Source organism: Acanthaster planci, linkage group LG11 (genome assembly GCF_054643075.1).
Source record: "Acanthaster planci isolate LZ-2023a linkage group LG11, COTS_SCS, whole genome shotgun sequence".
NCBI lineage: Eukaryota > Metazoa > Echinodermata > Asteroidea > Valvatida > Acanthasteridae > Acanthaster > Acanthaster planci.
Window position 1 is genome coordinate 14,374,857 of NC_141787.1, and position 15,437 is coordinate 14,390,293.

Sequence of the window (15,437 nt, forward strand, 5' to 3'; positions counted from 1 at the left end):
TCTTTCCAGGAAGGATGAGTTCATGTTTACGTAGTGACGGGATCAATAAAATAATAGCAACCTTGTTGTCTTTTAAGACCTGGAAGGTGACAACAAACTGAAATAATAGCGCTGACGCATCTGCTCGATTTGATCGTGCAAGCCGCAGTGCACGAATACGTCATTTTGGGGGAATTTCTTCCCATTGAAAGGGGTCCACAAAATTAATTTTACTCTGAAATATCTCTTGTGCGAAACGCATTGAATACCTTTGGATATCCTTCACGGATTGAGGTCTATTAAAGGTCCTGTGATGTCAATCTTGAAAGTGGGTTTTAATTTTTTTTTTTTTTTTTTTTTTTTAGTTTTAACTGGTTCAGGCAGCTACTTTCTCTGGACATGATTATTGTGACTAACTTATTGAGGTTTGCACTTTGAAAAGTTGCTCACTGGCAAGTTGTGCAAGAGGAGAATAGTCCAGCCAGACAAAATGGAGTGTAACCCGAAGACTGGCCAGGCTTAGTTTGTTTCACACGGATCGGACCGCCATCATTGATCTGTCACTGGTTCACTGACACCGGAACTCACCTAATGGATAGCGCGAACCAGCTCTGGGATCCCTTATCCCGATCCGAATCCGTGTGAAACAAACCTGTCCTTTAATGAGCGTCGGTCTAAGATTAAGTCACTGAATGCTGTGACGTGAATGTTTACATTGAGTTTAAGTGACGCTTGGAAGATAAAATCCAAAAGGTTAACCATTAGGCAGAAACTGAAAATGAAACGGCCAGTCGGCTCGATCGTATCTTGGGGATGACCAGAGCAGTTGGGCGGACTCTTACGAAATTTCAACGGGCCAAGTAATCGACCCGGGGATTTTGGACCGCTTCGAAAGTGCGCCCTTCACGAGACCGGAAAACCTCAAGGTCGTGGGGCACTTTGGCGGAAAAGCCAGTCGGATGAAGAAACTGTTTTGCGTCTCGCGTTTAGGCCTAGAGCTTGTATTAAAATGTCTGGAATCCTCTGTCGTGCTGTTGCCTTCATGTCTTCTTGTTCTCTGCCAAGACAATCGTCGGCAGAACCACGAACTAAAGTAGAAGTCCTGGTTTGTGCAATGAACAACTTGAGGTTTCGTGAACTACGAAAGGGATTATAATATGCGCGCGCATATGGCACATTAACCTATGGGCAAGCTCGAACAAGGACCATAGTTAACCGTAGTTAATACGTGTAAAATTACAAGTGTAACATTTGACACGAATTATCCATTTGCAAACTTGTGGACTATTCTAGCATTTTACTAAAAATCAATATTTGTTGGAAAATTAACTGAAGTTTTATTTCGTGGAAACAATGTCATAGACTTGTGTTAGTTCTAAGGAGTCCGTTTTGTGAAGTGCCTTTGTGTCCGTAGATATATTAGATTTTTTATTTTGTTGCGTTTCATAGAATTTCGATGTACAATGGATGTGTCAACATTTATTGTGTTATAACTTGAGGAAACTTCATTGTATTCGTTTATTTTAGCTAAATTTGGTAAAATTATAGATACTGCTATGTTTGTTCTTTTTAATGGTCCTTTGTAAAAAAAAAAAGGACCATTGTATGTGCATACATTAAGCCAGGAGAAAACTTAAATGAACAAATTTTCCTTCTGCCGTCACCCTCATCCATTCACACTGACATAAAAAACTTCTAGATAGTCCCCCGTTGCATGCACTCCGGAACCAGTTCGTGTAAACTGACGGTTAACGATTGTGGCATTCCTTGTGCGGCGTTCGTTTTGGAGGTCAGTGGACCGCCGCATCTTTGTGATGTCATAAAATCTCTGCACTCGGCATGGAACGTGTCAATTAACACGTGTCTCGTCCTTCCTGTCTACAGGCTTTTTTTTTCCGGAACCCAGTGTTGGCCCCAACTTGCTATCAACTTCTGATGTTACTTTTCCATTATCATTTTCACCAGTTTCCGATCAGGTCTTATCTGTACCTCCTTTGTTCGTCCTGAAAAAAGAAAGAGAGCATTTTGGATTCTGTCTAACTGGCGAAATCTCGCTGCAGTTTTAGTACACCAAGTATACTATTATAGGGACAAATTCGAGGCCAGTTCTAAAGGCCAAATTTGATGCTGTACTTCTGAAGGCCAACTCATCTGTTCGCAACCACGCATTCCGGTTTTACTCCCGTAATCCGTTCATACACCGAAAATGGATGTACTCTGTGAAAGTTTGAACAAACTGTTCTAAGTCTTGTATCACAACTTTCCGCAATGTGGCCCCTTGGAAAATAATTCCAATAAACTTGACCCCGGCCATCTCGTCGACAGTACGAACCAGGTTTGACCACAAGCGACCATTCTGTCAACCACTGGATTGACCTGGGATAAGTGTGTTAGGCATCGCGGGTTACCAGGCAAATCCGACAACATGGTCGCCGGATGCGTTTTTCTTCTTGTCCGTTTAGTAACTGGCACAGCGGTATCATTAACCAGGTTATACCCATCGATGGGTAGAAACCAGGTTATCTATTAACCAGGTTATACCCATCGATGGGTAACCAGGTTATCTATTAACCAGGTTATACCCATCGATGGGTAACCAGGTTATCTATTAACCAGGTTATACCCATCGATAGGTAACCAGGTTATCTATTAACCAGGTTATACCCATCGATGGGTAACTAGGTTATCTATAATGTTTGTGGCTCGCAAACCGGAATCCACAACTGATACTAAAAATATTTGCTTCTTCGTCGTTTAGACTATTACTCATTAATTAAAACTTTGGGGAAAAGGGTAACTGTTTTTTTTCTATTTTGGCATAAAAAAGATAAAAAACAGTTCCGTCCCTGAATTCTTCAGGAGTTCGGTCTCTTTCCGAAATCAACAAATCAATCAATCGATATGTAACCAGTTCATGCAGAATTATTAGATCCGTTACCGATATCAGATATATCTATCTAGTTGCAGTTTTGTCCATGAAATCATTACCAATGTATTTATAAAAGTTTAAGGAAATAGCTGTGTTTTTTCCCCTGTGCTTCGCAGAAAGATTTCACAAAACATTTCTTGCTGCACTCTTCAGGATTTTTGTCGGTTACGTTTCCAAAAGTTTGCTTGCATGAGGTTAAGTACTTCGTGCCCCGACCAACAGACCTCAGCGATGAGCTGTTTTTTTCCCTTCTTCTTGTAAATGGCAAAAAGAAAATATTGCTCGTTATGTTGAACAGCAGCCGTATAATTGGGTTGACAGGTGCGCCTTTTAAAGATATACACGGACTATCTACCAATATTGTAGTCGAGTACTTTCTGAGTACCAACGTTCTCCGCAAAATACTGAACTGGGTAAGAGGGAATAAAGCCAGAGTGCACAGGCATTTGATGGTAAATGTGCAAAGGTAAGATTAAAAAATAAATGTCAGACTTCAGACACTCCCAGTTGTGTCAAATTTAAGTTTTAAGGAGAAAAGTACTGGAAAAGTACACGGCCGAGTACTTTTGTCCTAAAAAGTTAATCTTAATTAATCAAACATTGATGGCCTGAAGTTATTATGTTGCTTTGTAATCGTACCTTCATGCATGTACCATCAAATGCCGATGTACTTCAGCTTTGTTCCCACCTAACTAGTTAAATATGTGGTAGAGAACCTGGTTCTCCAAAAGTACTTGACTACATCACTGCTATCTACCCCTATCATGCACGGACTGACACCGTATGAAGGCACGTTTTAAGATCCGTGCAGATCAGTGGCGTGATTTTGTGCCTGAAACGGGGGAGGGGGTGGGGAATTGTGGGGGGTGACTTTGCCTGGAAATGGAAATTTGAAAAGCCGGGGGGTGACACCATATGACACTATGGGGGCAATACTCAGACACAGACGTACATCTGTAATTATAATGCATCACATTCGTGCAGAATCTAATATTAGAATGGCACATATATGGCTTTTTTATTGCTTGCCTTTTTTGAGTGATATTGAGTACATTTGTTTGGTGGGAAGCCCGACAAATTCTTCACAATCTGCTTTAATTTTTTCTTCACCATAAAAAAGTGCGTGTGTGGGTGTGTCGGGGGGTGATTTACTGTAGCCCCCACCCCCGAAAGTGTGGTGGGTAATATTTCTGCGCATGTTCTGAGTCTGCTCTGCAGCTTGGTGTGTAGCAACGCACCCGATGGCTGGGCCCGTTAAAACTGCCAAACAACAGACGGGAAGCCCAAATTGGTTCCGATTCACTGGTGAAAATTGCTTCTGGTGGCCTACCCCATCCGGCAGTAAAGAACGGCGTGCGAGCGAGGTGAAGGACGGGAAGGGCGTGCGACGCAACGGACGCAGGCTCGCGGTGAGCTTCGCGTCCGGTATAAACCGCACTGCAGACGCCACGAGAGGACAGAGATTCCTGAATGCAGTCATCTGTTCCCCGAACTTTCACACAGTTCAGAACTCCCCGCCCAGCTTTAGGCTGCTCTTTGGAGCCCCTTGCCTTTAATCACGTGCCCTTCACTCATCAGCAATCCAATGGGGATTCCTGTCAGGCAATGGAAAAGTGATTACGGGAAAAAAGCGGAATCGCAACGTGCTTGATGAATTTCCCACGTGGCGTAAGACTGGCAGTGTTGTTCGCTCGTCGTGAGCGAACCGTTATTGTGGAACAGCGCCCTCGCCCAGCGCATTCGCGTGGTCCGAAACGAGTCGGTAGGCTCTGCTCTCTCCGGTCGGTCGTATATTTTGCCTACAAGTGGCTGGTAAACGTGTGGTTGGTCATTAGTACAGATCAAATTAATATTTCACTATTAAATGCCAAAAGAAAAAAATCCCGCGCAGCAATCCAAAACACAAAACTTAACACAAGCTGCAGTGCTGTAGGTCTGTCTCGGTCTTTCGAGACCACTTTTCGCCGGTCCCAGTCTCCGTCTGGGTCTCGATAGCTGGTGTCGATTCGAGACTGGTAATGTGCAGCATTTACTTGTCATAATTATCAATCAATTACTTTGTGCGTGCCTCGAATTGCTTCATCAGAGCGTTGTCCCATTGGTACTAATACAAACATTTACTAGCCAGTAGATCATACTATCAATTTTGTTTATGGATCGTTATACTGTGATAAGATTGAACTGCAAGTTAGAAAGTTATCACCCGCTACAGAACTAGGACGTTCCTTAAAAGTAAACGACCAAATGCACATTTGGAAGTGAAATCGGACACAACAGAGAATGATATTTCTGTACACTTCCGGGCCGCCCATACGAACAGTAGACACCGTGAGAGAGGCCTGTTGAGCCCGAAGTTTTCGCCTTCTTCCAAAATACTGCAGTAAATTTGACGCTGGTGTAGACGCTGTTCCAGGAGTCCGTTTTGAACATGGCCTAACTCCCCCGGCGACCTGCGCTCGCACATTGCAGCTCGGGCATACCGGCAAGCGTCATGGTTCACTGACACCAGAACCCGCCTAATGGACACATAATTTATTAATGGCTTTGGGATCACTGATCGAGGACCAGATTTTCGTGAAACAAACAAGCTTCGGTTCCGCAGGAACCTCCCCCTGTCTCTTAATCGTGTTGTGTTTGTCGTGCGGCACTCGGTCCCCCTAGAGTAAAACAGGTGTGGTCCGTTGCCATGGCTCCCTCTTTCCACTGTTATCAGCTTTCGTCTCAACTGTACTCTGTCACCTCTGCACATCGATGATATGACGAGGAAAGTGTTTGTATCGAATCGTACACACAGACTTTCGGAGCGGCTGCCACGTGCACGCCATGCCGCTCTTGTCGCATGCACGCACGGCTGTGACTGTTCTCTCTCATTTGCGCTGGGAAAAGTAACACTTTGATTTGAATTAAATAATACCGCAAAACGTGCACTGTGCGCCACTGATCCTTACTCTGCGCCACTGATCGCTTACCACTTGTTAACCGTTTATTGTTTGATCAATATTTGTATGCATCTTGAAAATGGTTCGCGGTACCCGCTGCTTCATTTGACTCGGACCGGCCAGCCGACCCCGGCAAGCTCGGTGGTCGAGTGGTCGAGTCCCACCCGAGTAAGCTTGTGAGGTTGCTCGCACATTGCAGCTCGGGCATACCGGCAAGCGTCATGGTTCACTGACACCAGAACCCGCCTAATGGACACATAATTTATTAATGGCTTTGGGATCACTGATCGAGGACCAGATTTTCGTGAAACAAACAAGCTTCGGTTCCGCAGGAACCTCCCCCTGTCTCTTAATCGTGTTGTGTTTGTCGTGCGGCACTCGGTCCCCCTAGAGTAAAACAGGTGTGGTCCGTTGCCATGGCTCCCTCTTTCCACTGTTATCAGCTTTCGTCTCAACTGTACTCTGTCACCTCTGCACATCGATGATATGACGAGGAAAGTGTTTGTATCGAATCGTACACACAGACTTTCGGAGCGGCTGCCACGTGCACGCCATGCCGCTCTTGTCGCATGCACGCACGGCTGTGACTGTTCTCTCTCATTTGCGCTGGGAAAAGTAACACTTTGATTTGAATTAAATAATACCGCAAAACGTGCACTGTGCGCCACTGATCCTTACTCTGCGCCACTGATCGCTTACCACTTGTTAACCGTTTATTGTTTGATCAATATTTGTATGCATCTTGAAAATGGTTCGCGGTACCCGCTGCTTCATTTGACTCGGACCGGCCAGCCGACCCCGGCAAGCTCGGTGGTCGAGTGGTCGAGTCCCACCCGAGTAAGCTTGTGAGGTTTTTTTTCGCAAGCTCTCGGACAAGCACTGAGCATACAGTGCTTATTGATATATACGTTGGGTACGGGCGAACCGTTATATAATTAACATCTCCCCAACGCCAAAAAAAAAATAAAAATAAAAAATACATCTTGAAAACAATATTTGTATGCCGGAGCCTGGGGTTTGTCTTTGGTATGATTGCAAATCTAACCAACCGAAATCGGAAACTAAGGAAATCGCTGTCTTCTGCCAATGCCACGGTGTTTCACGCGAACGTCCAAGTTCCCCCCCCCCCCCGGTTCGCACTTGTCTTGGCTATCAACGAAACAATCAGTCCGCTTCTGTCCACAGTAAATGGCAAGTGCGCCCTCACTCCATTTTTTTCACCCTATTTAAAACAAGGTCCACGGTGGGGTATGCGTACCCAAGGCATCAGCTTAACGAAAATTGAAAGCTTGCTGCGGGAGTCGTTTTCATATTCGCTGTATCTTTGTCTTATATTTGTTGATTTTATAGATGTATTTATCTTGTGAACGGATAGGTATGAACAGACCAGAGAAAATATGGTTTTTGCCTTCTGAACATCTCCGAGGAGAAACCTGGGAGATACACATTATATCAGTGGGCACTGAAAGCAAATTAACTGTGGCTTGTACATGGTTGGGTGTGCATTTCAAGATTTAAAGTCAGGGGACACGAACGTCATAATGGAAAAAAACACACAAAAAACACGAAACGCAAAACAACAAGACTAAACTTGCATTGCTCTTGTGCCAACTGACGCCACCGGCGACCATCTTACCGTGCCGAATACATGTAGTAAGAGTATTGTTGGCTAATTACGTGCCATTACAACTATTGATGCCACGAGCAATTTGGTTAACAACGGCTAGCAAGCCTTTGTGTTACCGTGTTACCTTTGTATTGGGCACGGTAAGATGGCTGACACTGGCTTCGATGACCTATGTGGGCATTGCAAGGCATTGTGAGTACAATTTTTTTTATATGACGTCCGTAGAGGAGGTGCGCTCCGGGCACAGACTTCTCTTGGGAAGCACTTGTACCGAACTCCCCCCCCCCCACATGACCCGCCGCTCTTACCTTTACAATCTGCAGTGTTAAACTGGTGTCCATTTAACACCCTTGGTGCTTTATCAGAGGACCACTCATAGTCTGGTGCCGCCCTCCGTTTTTGCTATCACTCGCGACTCTCAAACCCGTGTCTTAGCTAAAGTTTAGCTCGAGCATGCATAATGTCATGCGCATGTCCAACCCAGTCGTACCGTACTCGTGAGAATGTCATCGTTTCCCCCACCATTAAAAACAACATTATCATTTTTATATCCCTTTTAATATTAAATAGCAAGCTCACAAGTTCCGCATAAAATACGTACGCAGTGAATATGATACACACAATGCCCATATTATATACATGAAGTCTGTGCCAGTTATCCCATGATTTGCCAAGCTGTGAACATAGAGTTCAGTTTGCTTCTATTTCAAATCTCGGAATATATGCCCTTCTAATGACATTCACCAGGGCCGTAGTGAGAAGTTCCAATAGACCTTATTCGGAGAGTAGCCATCTTATTCAGTGTAATCCTCCAAATGAAGTAGTGCCCGACTATTTTGGGTTCCATGTCTCGCTTTCATCTTTTAATGTTGCGTGAAAACAGTTAGTACAATCAATCACAAATGTTTACATTATTCATCATCATAAATAAAGTCGGTTTGTGTTGAACTTTTATTTCATTGCTTTCATGTTTATTCGTCATTTTATTTGTATAAAAAAAGTTCGCCTCGCTTCCAATTCAATATGGCCGACTCGTAAATATTGTCAATTGAAGCCTCAATGTCCAACCTGAAAAATGTCGGAAACTTCGGGAATACTTCAGCACGGACAGTATAGCTCTCCCCTCTTCTCGCTAAAAGCATTCTGAGTATGAACCTTGGCTTACGTTCCTGCTCATGTATTCGCTGTACAGTATGTGGAAAGATTACCGATGACTGAAAACGATAGTGTACTTGGATGAGAAACACTGTCGGCCAAAAAATACGTCCAACGTAATTTTTTGAGACGACTACTTTTCTTCATCTTAATTTCAGTGCGTCAAAACCATTGCCGGCCGAGTGCACAAAACACAAAGACAACATCTCTGGGATTTACCTGTTAACCGAGACCGCTTTTGTTTTATTGACTGGGCATAAATAAATTAATTAAAGTGACCATTAAGACCCACACAAAAAACAACTAGCATGGTATTCATTTGCCATTCGATCTTCATTCACTTCACTCACTGGATGGAGTGACCTTTTCAAATCATTCATCTTTATGGGGTTTTTTTGCGTATCTGTTTTCCCTTGGTCATACGCGTTCGTTAACAATCAGAATCCAAACCAGACACGTGTATCAGAAATATGGTATTCATTATCCAAAGATAAAAGTCCCCGTTGATAATGAAATTGGTAATTGATCCATTGCCATTGATGCGTGGGAAAAGTGTACGTTCATTTGTTCGCTGAGACATTGATTATTGGTAAAGTTTTCACAACAACAGCACCAGCTGCCATCATGACGTTAAAAATAGTATAGACCGCTTTAAATACTAATATAAAAATATTAAATAATTATTTACACTGCTATAATATGCCTTCAGAAATGTTACACAATATCTTACAGAAAGGCCTTCCGTGAGCAATAGTATTACTGGCGGATGGCTTGAACATGTAGTTGTGTCCATTTATGGAAAGTTTTACAAGGCTTAAATTATAACTTCCCTGCTCAATTTAAGGCGACTTTTCAGTATAAATATACATGTTCAAGCACATCTACTCCAGCTATAAATACGAAATAAATTAATTTGTAATAAATACTATGCTAATTAAACGGCAAAAACAGTACTGCTGTTTCTGGTCCCATCTTTAAATCTCCTCAAATTTCTGACGGAAAAATAAATACCATATTAAGTACAATGCTTGAGGCACAAAATATGAATAAATTAATGCATAAATAACGCGTGCTTACTTGACATGAAAATGCATATAGCGTTCTGAATACAATAAATTGTGAATGATTGAATCGGAAACGAAATTCATGTTAGAAATTCCCGCGACCCATTTCCAGCAGATTATTAATTAGGGCACAATCAATTCCGTGTAGACAATAATGGAAACTCCCTCAATCAAGGCAAAAACACCAGACTCTGGAAATCCTAAACGAACATCATTGTAAGATTGACAGTCTTTAACTCTGAGTAATGTGACTTTCTTTTTAAAGTTCTTTTCTTTTCAAACCATTGCCTGAATATTGAAACCATTTTGATCCATATTTGGTTATTAATTTCCAGCAACAGCCATAAAGGTTTATAAGTAGAAAAGTGACGGAATTCAAAGTGCGACAAAAAAATGGCGAATATCACCTTACGAATATCACTGTCCACGCTGGATAATGGGAACGGGCCTTTACCGACCGATTTCAGTATATTGCATAGAAACATTAAGGGGGGGTACTTTCCGCTAACCACGGGCTGCGAACTGTTTCCTCCCCCTTAGAATTGGCGGGCTTTTTAGAGTTTATACCGTACTCTCCGGATTGCTACGACGACGGCTGCGTATGCGTGCCCATGAAGTTGACAAAGTCCTCGAGGGCGGGAGCCAGGTTGGCACTGAACTCTTGCAGGATGAAAAGAATCCTCATGTTCAAGAAGGAATGTTGTTGGTTGTTGGAGAAGGTAACGGTCGAGGTGGTGTTGAAATCGTGGTCAATATCCAGAGCTATCATCTGTAGTTGTAAGGGGAACAGTTGAGAGGTAACAAATTATCAACTGCCAACCTTGTTGGCAACAATTCCAGCAATTCAGAAAGCTCACGTGAAATAACTCTCCGTAACACCCCATCGTCTTTAAGTTGTTACTAAAAAAAATCGTGTCTTCGTCTCGCTACATGATACTAATGTCATTAAGACTTTCCTTTCGTTTCAATTTAATCAATTTCTACTTTTCAAGAGTTAACTTATGAAGTCGACGGACTGGTCTGACATTAATAAATTACAGATTCAATTCGTAGAATAACTTGGTCTTTTATAATTAGCCCATTTCTTCAGTGGGGAAGATTGAACACGGCTTACCGTTTGCCTTAATTTTGACACGACTCGCTGTAAAAGTGTAAGGACGGTCCTCATGGAGTTGTAGAAGTTCTCCTCCCCAGCCATTCTGAGTGTGAACTCGTCCTCTATTGCTTGTGCCAAGATCTGCTCAAAGGCCTCTAGCTGCGTGTAATGGATGGGCAGAAGCTCGCTCTCCTGCGGGAACGAGGTGAACAGATAAAGAGGGCGGTAAATATTACAGCTTTGGTCTGGTGCCGCCGTTTTGCCGTAATCCACATTGACCAACAGTGTCGGTGTAATGGGGCCAGATCAAATTTACGAATCAAAGAAAAGAAGCACTCACCACCATAGCGTATCTGTCGACGGGTGAAGGGAGGTCGTTCACGCTGGGGACCCCGCTGATTGTGAAGTCATCTAGCCTGATTGAGGCGTCGCCGTGCCGAATGGTTTTCTGTACATTAAAAGAAAAATAACGTAAATAAAAGCTCTCTAATACATGTATTTTTTTGTAATAGCACATTTGTATTCATTTTGCAAACGCCCCAAATCTGCTACCTTCGTTGTTCACAATTCGTGCAGACTTTAATAGTTATGAAATTCACTGTGTGGCTGTTTTCTTAAGATTACAAAAGATTACGCTTGGCTGTCGGTTGGGGAATCCCCCGCCGGTTGAGCCGGCGCACGAACCGACGCCTCTCGCCCAACTACCCACTGTTCAACAATCCACTTGAATGAAGTCGGAAGTGCAGGATCACGTTGAATCATTGTTATCATGGTGATGTTGACATTCTTGTCGAGTGAGTGGAACTGTACTAAGACCATATTTGAATTACTGTATATAAATATGACAGATAGCCCATTTGCACGTTGTCGTTCAAAATAGAACCGGAGGACCTTCCGCGTGTTTGTTTGTTTTTGTTTTTTGTTTGCTTGTGGGTGTGGCCAGCGAAAAAAAAAATTACCAAAGTGGCGATTTCATTTATTTGGGAATACTTACGAAGCTCGTGTACAGGTTGTGATGGTGCCTATCGAGAACACGCGTGTCTCTCACCAGCCGGTCGTAGTGGTGCCAAGGATGTGTATCCTGCGGCGGTATAGGCGTCGACACGCACAGTGCCACGAGTGTAGACAGAAACAGACTGGGAAGGAGTCCTGTAGATTGGAGAGAGGAGCAATAAAGTCTTTTCAAAGAACATGTCAAACAATCTCATCGTTGTCGATTCTTTAAATTCTTCTGGGTAGTCAAATTAATTCTGCAACCATATTTGGTATGTGCTTACACAATACACGGGGAATAACCGTTCGCACGCAACCGAATCTAATCTCTGAGCGGACTTCGTGGAAACAGCACTATAAATAATTTTAACATCAAACACTGCGGTATGCGTAGTGTCGACCAGGCTCAAGCGAGTGGATTGCATATGCTTCTCTAAATCCACTCCTCGCCTGGCTGAGCACCGTTGATAATAGTGGTCCAACGTGAGCGTCATTGACTTGGGTCCACGTGCAAGCGTAGCTGCGCTGAATAAAATATACGCTAGGCCCGGAATATCCGGGTCACATCACCGGTGGAAAATACAAAGCGCCTCGTTGTCAGCGCGAACAATCAACTTGCAGGGCACGCGCGCTCTTTTTTTGTTCTTTGCTATGTCCTGCGTTATAATGTCACAAAACCAACGATACCATTTTATAGATTGTGTGAGTAAACGGCAGACCGCATGAGGGTGCCTTTTTAAAACGAAACAGTGTTCCTGGTTTTTTCATGCGATTGGCATTGTACATTAACAATGCTCGCATACCGCATAACAAGAGCGAACATGCCGTTTCTGTTGAGTAGTTTTACGCTGCTTATTTTTGCAACGCCATCTACCTCTGCATGTTTGATTAACATGTACACTGAATTGCACCTGATGCAATGACACTGAAAAGTGAGCGCATGTGCACAGCGGTTCTTTCTTTTATTTTCACTTTAATCTTCGAGAACATTTTTGGAAGTGTGAACTCGATTAGATAGGCTGCATGCATAAGTCAAAATACGATCTGCAAAATGTTTTGCGAATGGGCCTAGGCTCACACAGCTTTGGTTTAGTACGGCCGTGTACGAATTACTTGGCTTCGGGCGGAATTTACACAAGACTAAATGAGAACTGGCCGCGGCCACTGCCATAGACTCGTGCCGTATAATTTCCAGCCGTTGCCTAGTGATTCGAGCACGGCCGTAGAGGAAGGACTTTCTCTCTGTTAGTACTCGTTATGACGGGCCAATACCAACGCTCTCTTGGAGACGATGGCATGGCAGGCACGTGTTTGGGCACCAGCTCATAGCATGTCTGTGATGCAAGCATTTTTTCTCTCCAGATTAGCGGTACTTTGATCGCAGTGTTCCCCGACGTACACATAGGACACCGGTACCGCCGCGCCACGCATGCACGCACCCATTTTCAGCGCTGTAGTGATTGCGCAATATGGCATTCCTGCAAGCGCCCTGTGGCCTTGGGACCGACCTACCTGTCACTAATTGTGTACCACCGGTCCGCCGCCCAAGTTTTTGTCATAGCGAAAATGTTCCGCAGCCACCAACTGTAACCATATCAACCCTTTCTGATCACTTCCGACGTGGACAGAGGACTTTAAATTGGATGGGATGTCGAACAAAGCACAATACGACTGTGCTAAAGGCTATGTAAATATTTGAGGGTAGAAATGACGAAATAACTTTTGGGGGAGATTCCGAAGTTCCATAATGACAGATTTTAGTTGCAATAGGAACACGTGGCTATTGACCAATATCAAACAGTTGGAGAAATGGAAATTTTATTTGCTACAAATTGGTGTAGTGAGATATGGAGAACGATATAACTGTCCGCTTTTCCTGCCTAAACTTCGGCACTGCAAGAGTGGTTACCTGTAGGTGTTTCCTTGCCGGCGCGTGCGTAACACGTACAATGCAAGAAAGTGTTTATGGAAATATTACAGGCCTATAATTCCAAGTGTGGAGAGACAGGGACATGTGGACGACAGCAAATAAGCATGGAGGAATTCCATGAACTAATCAAGCTCAAAGTCCATTGCAGGTGATCAAAATCTCTACACTGAGATGCAAGAAAAGTTAAGAGATTTTTACCTTGAGTGCGTTTGTAGAGACTCGTTCTTGTGATCGCATCCATGGCTCTGTGTGTAAGCAGACGGATTAAGTTACAATAAATACGGGTGGTTGGCAAAATATAGACGCAAACACTGTAAATCTCCGCTTTTCGGGTTTCGAGTCACCGGTGTTCCCTCTTTGGCGCTATGGCAAATTCTGACTGCAACAGCAAACTCTCCGCCGTTATATAGGATCAGGTGCTCCCCGCTGCACTGGCTGGTCACCGCTACCGCTCTGCGATATCCTATTTGGCATTCCATGCTACCAAGTCAGCAGCCTGCGCGTTGCTACACTCAATGACGTCACCCTGCTGCCAGAGAGGGGATTCCGTCTATTGTTATGCTACTGGCGTTTATTTCCGGTAAGCTGAAGGGTCCTCTGAAACGTGTCACCGATCTTTGACAGTTGTACATGACTCAAATGTACATGTACATGTAGTATACATTGTACATGTACATGTACATGTATGATTGTACATGTACATAGAGCCACAATCTTGCACTTATATGCTAACCCCGTTCACACGCCGTTCTTCGAACTTCATGCATAATACATGTAGATGTAACATAACTTTAATTCCAAAATGCTAAGCAGACGTGGCCTCTTTTGGAGTTCCTTGCTCTATGTTTGGAGGGAATTAAGGGTGCATATTTTACTCCCGAAGGTGGTGGTTCAACGTTAATAAACCATAAAATTGCATATTGCTCTTAACAATAGGGCCGCCATTTTGGTTCTATTAAATTGTTACATAAACGGGTGTTATTAACGGGCTGTCAGCCAATGGCCCTATGAAAAATAAGACGGAGGGTCTGTTTATTATCCAAAATATTATTCATTGCAAACGCGTCACTCGTTCGGAATAAGAACTGTGCTCATGTCGGTCGTTATACGAGTACACATACAGTAATTCACCACTTCAATGCTTCATCTACTAGCCCGGACAGTATTGTGAGCCTGGGGTCACTGGACAATGCAGAGCCTAAGTGTCGAAGGGCAGTGGATAAATGGGATCGATAAGTCCTTACTTTGGACATTATAGGGGCAAGGAAAGACCACGTTTGGAAACTTCTTCACCTCTGAGCAGTCGGCAACTTGACCATAAACCGATCGTGTGCGATCACATGACTCGTGCGTGCGTTCGTGTTTCTTACCCCAATCAATAACCTTTTTTACATGCAAGATATTGCTCGACCCCGAGTCGTTTAACGACCTGCCCTTTTGCTTTCTCAGCCGATTAATCAATCTGTCTCTAAGCAGAGTTTAAATAACATGCATAATCATACCGTGCGATGGGTCCAGACTTGTACGGTGTGGCACCATTCACGACACGACCTTGAAAAATGTGTCAAATACACCCTTGTGACTCTATCGTTAACTTCATCAAACCACGGCACAAAATACTCCTAAACCAACTTAAATCAATTGAAATGAAAACATTTTGTACTATTTGATAAGAATTTGCGTAGTCCGTGCTGTCGTTTTCCAAACGCGCCCAACTTATTGACA

The 15,437-nt window shown here is 43.5% G+C and overlaps 2 protein-coding genes across 2 annotated transcripts in view; one reads left to right on the top strand and one right to left on the bottom strand.

Annotated features, from left to right (window-relative positions):
• Positions 1-15,437, top strand: part of dars2 (aspartyl-tRNA synthetase 2, mitochondrial) — a 167,953-nt gene that overhangs the window by 110,955 nt on the left and 41,561 nt on the right. The window lies entirely within an intron of this gene.
• On the bottom strand, positions 8,844-14,137 carry LOC147797492 (uncharacterized). Its single transcript, XM_087143552.1, has 5 exons — positions 13,911-14,137; positions 11,784-11,938; positions 11,130-11,237; positions 10,808-10,981; positions 8,844-10,462 (listed from the first exon to the last, which is right to left on the bottom strand). The coding sequence occupies exons 1-5, from the start codon at positions 13,951-13,953 to the stop codon at positions 10,277-10,279; spliced, it is 666 nt and encodes a 221-aa protein (XP_086999678.1). The 5' UTR covers positions 13,954-14,137; the 3' UTR covers positions 8,844-10,276.

Coding starts and splice junctions, on each gene's coding strand:
- LOC147797492 (XM_087143552.1), bottom strand. CDS start 13,953: ATGGATGCGATCACAAGAACGAGTCTCTACAAACGCACTCAAG. Junction 11,939..13,910: donor TCTCTACAAACGCACTCAAG/GTAAAAATCTCT, acceptor TCCAATCTACAG/GACTCCTTCCCAGTCTGTTT. Junction 10,982..11,129: donor TCGACAGATACGCTATGGTG/GTGAGTGCTTCT, acceptor TCGTTCCCGCAG/GAGAGCGAGCTTCTGCCCAT.